General features: G+C 38.6%; 1 protein-coding gene across 1 annotated transcript; it reads right to left on the bottom strand.

The window, feature by feature from the left end:
• Window positions 1-1,257: 1,257 nt before the first annotated feature.
• Window positions 1,258-8,022, bottom strand: LOC145502469 (uncharacterized). Its single transcript, XM_081481796.1, has 5 exons — window positions 7,889-8,022; window positions 2,755-2,802; window positions 2,468-2,473; window positions 1,767-1,880; window positions 1,258-1,401 (listed from the first exon to the last, which is right to left on the bottom strand). The coding sequence occupies exons 2-5, from the start codon at window positions 2,798-2,800 to the stop codon at window positions 1,292-1,294; spliced, it is 276 nt and encodes a 91-aa protein (XP_081337922.1). The 5' UTR covers window positions 2,801-2,802; window positions 7,889-8,022; the 3' UTR covers window positions 1,258-1,291.

The following is an 8,022-nucleotide window of genomic DNA, read 5'->3' as shown; positions in this document are numbered from 1 at the left end:
TGTTATTCTAATGTTAGTGTTTATATTTGAACTCTAATAACTCTTCCACTACTTTTCAAGTTTGCAAAAAGTAATGAAAAAGTAATGCCCCACTGTATGTATTAAATTTTACATCCAGCCCCCTCTCTCTTGTTGTCATTTTCTCCTATGCCCCCACTCTAATTTTACACCCCCCCCCCCTTTCAGGTAATTATTGCAGAGTCCCTTTAGACTCCCTTAGGTGAATTTTCGTTTTTTATAATTCCTTCCATCTTTCCCAGTATTCCCTCTTTTTTTTTTAGGTCACTCGCATCGGGAGTTTAATCGCGATTTGTTTAATAGCAGGATGATAAGAAAACAGACCAGTTCAACCAGTTCCATTTATGCCCTCTCTTTATTAACATCCATTTATGCCCTCTGTTTATAAACATCACTGTTTTCCCCAGCCGTTACAATTATCACCCACGCTTGCTTTCGCAATCTGTCATCTGGATCCTGAGTGCTTGCGTTTCAAAGTTATCCATCTTTCTGTGGAGAACAAAATTATTCCGTGTGTTAGCCCTCGTTTCCACAAAAGAACTAGACAAGGTCAAAACAGAGACTTGTCCAACCGTTTTATTTTCTCAACGGTCTCTCGACCTCGTGGTCGACCAGTTTCTACATATCACGTGACTGACTCTGACTGATTGTGTGGGGGTGGGGTAGACCCTACACTTACAGAAGTTCCCTTTAGCATTCATAAGGTTTAAGTTATATAGATGCTTTCATTAAAAGCTAAAGTAAATATAGCGACAATTGACTAATTCTCCCTAGCCTACTGATTGGCACAAATGTCGTTTGACGCTACTTGGGAGAATTTGTAGAGGTATTGTAGGCTGTGGTAGCCTGAAGAATTCTAACCACTCCGAAAAATAATTTACGTGTGCTTCTTTCCAAGTGACTGAAAGTTTCCCGAATTCTAAGGCTATACTTACGGTTAAGACGTCTTCTATATCAGTTATATGGTAAGAAACAACGACTCAGTTCAGGAGTAGGCAGGGCAGGTGTCGCACATGCAATGTAGTGAATTCTCAAAGATTGTTATATGGTGGCTGCGCTATTGTACTCGACATTGCACCAAAAGGACAGACGGAGATCTGTCTTCACCAGGGCCGTCGTTCTCAGGAATAAGGGTAACACTATTGGATGAAGAGCATATCGGAAAGAATGAATTTTCCTTTACTTGAAGCTATTACTAAGGAGTTAATTTGACTAAAGTTATTTAAACATGTTTGGAGAAAAAAAAAAAACTTACCAATTGCAGATTTATCTTTTAATAACAAGCACCACAGGTTTTTGGACAAGCAATGATAGTAGCGAACGGGTTGCTGTAGCAGTCGTCGCTTATGTTGGGGCAGTCCCACCTGTGATCCACACAGGGATCTTTGAAAAAGGAAGCAAATCAAACTCAAACGTTATACCGGTGTAATTTCGAGTAAATTACAGGGGCACAAGCTTTATACCGGTCAAAAATAAAAAGTGCAATTTTGCCGGCATAACAGTGCCGTTTTTGGATGAAACAACTATTAAGTTGTTTGTACCCCTGTGTTACACTGAGATACCGCGCTGTAGTTTATCTGGACACTGCGTTCTATCACTGACCTACCATAGTATACGGAATCGTTGGCAAGGCGCTTTACAGCCTTCCAATTTGATCCAAAGTTACACGAGGTGGAAACCTACTTGTAGCGTCTTTCGCAGCAGAAGGACCAATTGAAGCTGAGAAGGCTAGATTACAAAGCACTTACCGCAAGGGACGGCACAGGCGATGGGGCATTCACGTAAAGTTGCATAAGGGTTAGAGTGACAATGGCCGTCCCGTGCCAATACGTTACAGTCCCAACGCGAATCCACACATCCACCTAGTAAAGAATTGAGCATTTGCATAATTAATTTTAAACCTTTGCACAGACTGTAGTCAGATAATCGATCAATGAGAATTAAATCAACGCGACACAACCTTATTGACAGACTAAACTGATACAAAGTAAGTATTAAGAGTCATCCAAAATGAGTCTTTTTTTTGTCTCGTCAAATAGATCTGTTTCCATGCCTGAAATCCCATGACACGGATTGCCTTTATGATGTTCTTCGTTCATGAAAGAAACTCAAATTAACTTAAGGATATTAAAATGTTTGTTGTCACTGACTAAAAAAAAGTTGTTTTGGACGTTTCGGTTAAAATACTGTAACCTTCTTCGGCATAAAAAGAATTATGCGTCAATGGCAATAGGCATTAGGCATTCTCAATAACTAAAGAACTGCTAGGAATCTGGCTTTATAGGATTTGAAAATGTTGAACAAGTCATCTAAACCTCATTGGAAATTATTATCGCTGATTTTTATTCGTAAAACTTGAAGTTAAAGTTCATTATCAAAATAATTCTATTTATCACTCTTCAGGGTTTTGTTTTTCTTTCTGCATGGTCACGAAGGTAGGAAACCATACCTGCACCTGCAAAGAACAAACAGAACAGAACATAAAATTTGAAATAGTTCTGATAACTTCTTGATTATAAGAAAGCATCTTGTACTTTTTATTGATGCTTGTTTAAGGGCATGACTGTATTCCCGCATGCGCACTTGTGCGTGGGCGGGTGCGTGAGTGGGCGGGTGCGCGCGTGGGTGGGTGCACGCGTTAGTGTGCACGTGTAAGTGAGCGTGCGCGGTTGAGTACATTTGTAAGCAGGGCGTTCGTGAGTGTGCTCGTGTGCCGGCGTACGTTTTGATACTTACAACATCCGACTAGCATCAGCAAAAGGATTCCACACTTGAAATACATGCCTAGCAAATGGAGAAAGATAAGATACAGTCATGCAAGATTAGTTTCATTAATAGCCTTTTTCCAAGCTGAAAAGGAAAGAAACTTTAAGTGTAAAAATTCAGTCAAACTATAAATTCAAAATTGGAGCTCTTAACCAGAAAAGCTACACTATTAGTACCTCTAAAATGTTTATACAAAACGCTCTTAGTAAGGGTACTAATAGGCTTTACCGGTTTAAACAATTTCGAAGAATTTTTCTTCGTTCTAAGAATTGTCCAAGATTATGAATGCAAAGAGGAAAAGATCCGACTAGAAATGCTTGCTAATGATAGCTAATGATAACAGTCTGCTGATAGGAAAAAAAAAAAAGACAAGATGAGCAGCTGGCAACAACTCAAGGCAAATTTTATTCGTTCACGGAATTGTAGACAATAGTAAGAACCAAAACAGAGACAGTGGCTAAAGATAAGTTGCGTAAACTGCTCTAAACAAAAATAGCAACGAGCGGTTCCTAGCGGATAGTGCGAAGTAAGCAAGCTTCACTTAACGGTTACAATAAGGCTTATATGTATAACGCTACGTAATACCAGAGCTCCTACGCGCCAAAGGCGAGTGAGCGGAGCCCTGTACCTTACACATTTGACGTTTAGCAAGTCATTGAGGGACCGGGCAAGGTCTTCAATTGCTGAGGCAACGTTCAGTGGGGAAAGATGAAAGAAGTCGTTGGTGCCTAGTTGTAATATAACTATGTCGAGCTTGAACGATTCAACCACAGAAAGATCAAATTGGACGGTCTTGAGTACTGTTCTTCCCCCGACCCCGTGCCATTTTAACTCTATGCCGTCAAGATTATGCAAGTTAGCATCTAGATCGGTACTCCGCCCTACATATTCGCGTAAACGGCGAATAAAGGAATGACCAAGCATCGAAACACGTGTTACCGTCATATGACCGCTTGGAGCACAATATTTGTAAACTAAGATCTAAAGAGGGCACTGAAGAGTCGAAAATGAGAACAGGTACTTGCCTGAAAATTCTTGGAGGTAGTGTAGAAAAAAATTTCCTTGCGAAATAGCGACGTTACGAGGGCCAAGGGAAGAAGGCCGCATAGCTCGGGAGAAATATCTTTTATCCTTGAGGGAACGCCCCCTCTCCCTCCTGGGGTGATACTTGACAGAAACCAGGCCTACGGACCATTGCGTGACCGTCATGGCTCGACAAAAATAACATTATGCGTGAACATAATGTTTGATTTTTCGCACCGTAGTACAACGCCAATTACTTAGATCGTTAGTCTTATAAATTTCTGTTTTACATCCAAAACATGCAGTAGAACTCACCGTTTACTGTTGCCAAGTCCTCGTCCTACAGATGTCCTTCGAAGTTGAAGTCTTAGACTAAGTGAAACAAAAGCATTGGCGCGGAATATCTTATAAGTGAAGCGCCAGGCTTTTTATCCGATCAAGCGAAACGGCTTGGACGCCGTACTTTTTCTTCCGTTAATTTGTACGCCACACAACATTTATTTATGTTTCAGCATGGGAAGGGCTCGCAACTTTTGCCAATAAATAAAAATTCTATAAAAGTACCTCCCCAACTAGGGAGGGTATAACGCGGAAGGAGTTTGTGAAATGGCATTTGACATGACTTGCGTAATGGCATAATTATGTGGAATGTGATATATGCAGAATGCTCTGGAAATTAATTCAGCTTGAAAGCGCGCCCTTGCTACAGTTCTGATTATCTTGGATTATTAATCGCGTCTGACAGCCTAAAGAGTGAATAATTACAAGTCAGTTACCGATCTCGACCACAACAAACTGTTGAAAAGCAATTCCCGCGCTGTGCAGAGTACTAGTTCTGTGCATAACTTTAAAATATTTCTCGTAATGGCAGCTGGTTTTCAACATTTTGCACGCTTGCGTTCTAAGATATAGACCTATAGAGAATTACTCAGTGTAGAAAGGGCGCGCTTTTTATAACGCTCGCGGCTAAGCTTTTCTCCGACATCTTGAACTCATATTTGATGCTCAGCTAAGATTGACAGCCTCTTACAAAATGTTGCCAAGGAAACGTTCCGGAATGTTTGTCCCGTAAATTGATAATGAAAACAGGTTTTCAATTTCAAAACGAAAGGGACCAATATTGAGAAGAAACAGAAATGAAAGGAGGGAAGAGAAGAGAAGAGAAGAGAAGAGAAGAGAAGAGAAGAGAAGAGAAGAGAAGAGAAGAGAGGAGAAAACAAGACAAGACAAGACAAGACAAGACAGGACACGACATGAAAAGATAATTATGATCTTATTGCTATCTGGTTTTTGTAATGTGTATGATAAAATTTAACCCTTTACGCCCTTAAATTTATATCGCCCTTTTTGTGGTCATGGGTGCTACAAAAGTTTGTGAATGTAACATAACTTTAATTAATGCAAGAGGTAGTTTTCTGGAGAATTGGATGTTGATTGTAGCCTCTAACGTAGGATATCTCATTGTTCCATCAGTAATTATGCCTTTTCTCAAGTTTGTATAATTATCATTAAATAATTCGGTAAGCTCGCTTAAAATATCTTGCTTTCGTTAAAAAAAGAACTCTAATTTTAGTTTAATTTTTTGTATTAATAATTTCTGTTTTTTGTAGATCACCCACTAAGGCATCGTGAAGATCGAATTATTTTGAGTGTTTGGGCGCTTGGAAGACACTGCTTCTATAAGTATTTCTTTAAAAATCAGAACCCATTTTTGGTTTGTTTTGTTTTTGTTTTGTTTTGTTTTGTTTTGTTTTGTTTTGTTTTGTTTTGTTTTGTTTTGTTTTGTTTTGTTTTGTTTTGTTTTGTTTTGTTTTGTTTTTTGTTTTGTTTTTTCGGTTTCCAGACGTACGACTTGGTCTCCCACGGAACATCATGCTACTTTAACAGGAGGCAAATAATTTACTGTTGTTATCCTTCGCACATAATGGTATTTGTAGTTTGTCATGTTCTTGTCTTTGGTATTTTTATGCTGACCAACTGTGTACATTTTAACACACCCGTGCAAAAGGATATAATGTAAAATCTGTATAGTATGAGACCTTTGGATTGAAACAACACTGGCCACTTGTTTTCCGTAACACAAAGCCGTTATTATTATTATTTTTTTTTTTCTTACCTTGAGACTAAGAACTACAACTACTGATTTATTTTCAGATACACGAAAGTTTCCACATATAAATAGCAAAACGTTTGGATACCAGCAGCCATTTTGTTATTCCCAAACTCAGAATTACGTCGACTTATCTTCTTAAATATTGTACACCAAGACAGCACTCGACGAGTTCCTAGTTTGAAAACGCTGCAGTAGGTTACGGTTATCGAAGTAGGTTTGTCTATGGTAGCGAAGAAACGTATTGGATATCTAAGAGACGATGTCTTGAGATCAGATCGTATTTTTTTTTCATGTTGTTTAGACCTGTTTAGTAATATTCGAATAGAAATCTACAGAGCACACTAAAGCTACATTTTTTGATGCATACTCAACATTACGATATCCGCAATGAAAGCCACAACTTTATAATAAATGCGTGTATACACACGACGTATAGAATTATAATGTAGACAGTACGCCAAAAGTAAATTGCGCGCACTGAAAAATATCGCTGTTGGCGGTGGAGAGGACGAGGGAGGGTGGTAATTAAGATGAAGAAAGGAAATTAAAGACGCTGGCAATTAAAGGAAAGGAAGAAAGGCAAAATTGAAGTTTTGCTTCCCTTTTTGTGGCTACTGTTGCTGGGCAACACCGGCCACTATGTTATTTTTGCTTTTTATCGTTAGTGTATTATTTCATTTCTTCTCGGTTCTTCATAAGCTGATAAGCTTATAAGTGAAATCGCTCTGAACAGGTAGTTATAGATACCGTGGAACCCCGCTGCACCCACGAGCGTTACAGATTTCTATTTCGTCGCTTTTTTTTTTTTTTTTTTGCATCGCCTTTGGTAGCCGCGTTCGGTTCAGTTTCTACAATTATTAGTTCATTTTTGCATACTTTTTTGCATCCTTGCGGTCCATGATGTTTTCTTAAAACGACATTTTCTGTTTCGTGTTTAGGCAGCCAAGTCTTTATGGTTAATACATCATGCTGCTACATTGATTTATGATACATAATATGTTATTTGCCGGCCTTGGTAGGCTCGTATTGGAAAAACTGTACCCGAGGTCATGAGTCTTGCGTTTGTATGACTATGCATGGGGCTCCGGTTGACGCTTCGGGCAGCCGCAGCTGCGCTAAAACGATTTAAACTGCTTACATTCCTTATGAAAAGATCAGCTATAATAAAAGAAAAAAACGGTCAAACTCTACAGTTGAAGAAACTATTGTGAATGAACATGTAAAAGGGGTGGAAGTTTTAAAGTATATAGTTTTACGTTATACTTCAAAAAGAAAGCTAACTTCTCGAATGTTCTTCTTTTTCTTTCTTTTTGTTTTTTGTTTTTTTGTTTTTTTGTTTTTGTTTTTGTTTTGCGGTCTTTAACGGGCCAATTCATGAAATGTAACACTTCTTATGTGCTTTTTGAGCAGATCTACATCGATGAAAGAGAAAAAGGAAACTCTTGCAGTTGAAGAAAATTACTTGTCAGAATTCATGAACAGAGACGGAAGTTTTATTGACTCGTTCTCTATACGAAAGACCCACAACGATAAACTATTGTGTAACATAGCTATTTCGTATTTCCCCACTTAAAGTTAGTTGAGGCTTCGGCGTCTCACAATGCTGCTTTACTGTAAGGGAGCGCGCCATTTAATTTCATTCTAGTTTGCCATCTATAGTAACGTCATCATGTCAAAAAAAAGTCTTCAGGGTAAAGGACGAGAGCAATTCAATCGAAAGTTTAATTGCACCTCCGCTGTGTGAAACTAATTACACTTCCCTTTATAGTTAAGGCTTTCGATAAAACTTGTAGATAGCGAAGTATTATGTTCTTTGTTTAACGTTATTCAGTATTAATCGAGGATAACGAATATGTTTTTGAGAACAGGACATCCTAATGCACATAAAGGTGCATAGTGCCACCTTACTTTATCAAGAGGAACTAAATCATCCCGGAATGACATTTCAAATAGGAGATAGAAACTTACTGCTCGTCTTGCTCACTCTGCTGTACTTTGATGAAATTCTCCGGCAACAGGAAAGATCTTCCTTTCATGAAAACGTTTCCGAAAAGAATGAGAGCCCGTATTTTCTGTGTGTGCTTTAAAGGGTCCTAGTTAGA

Source organism: Orbicella franksi, chromosome 11, assembly GCF_964199315.1.
Source record: "Orbicella franksi chromosome 11, jaOrbFran1.1, whole genome shotgun sequence".
NCBI lineage: Eukaryota > Metazoa > Cnidaria > Anthozoa > Scleractinia > Merulinidae > Orbicella > Orbicella franksi.
This window is presented reverse-complemented; position numbering and strand designations above follow the sequence as displayed.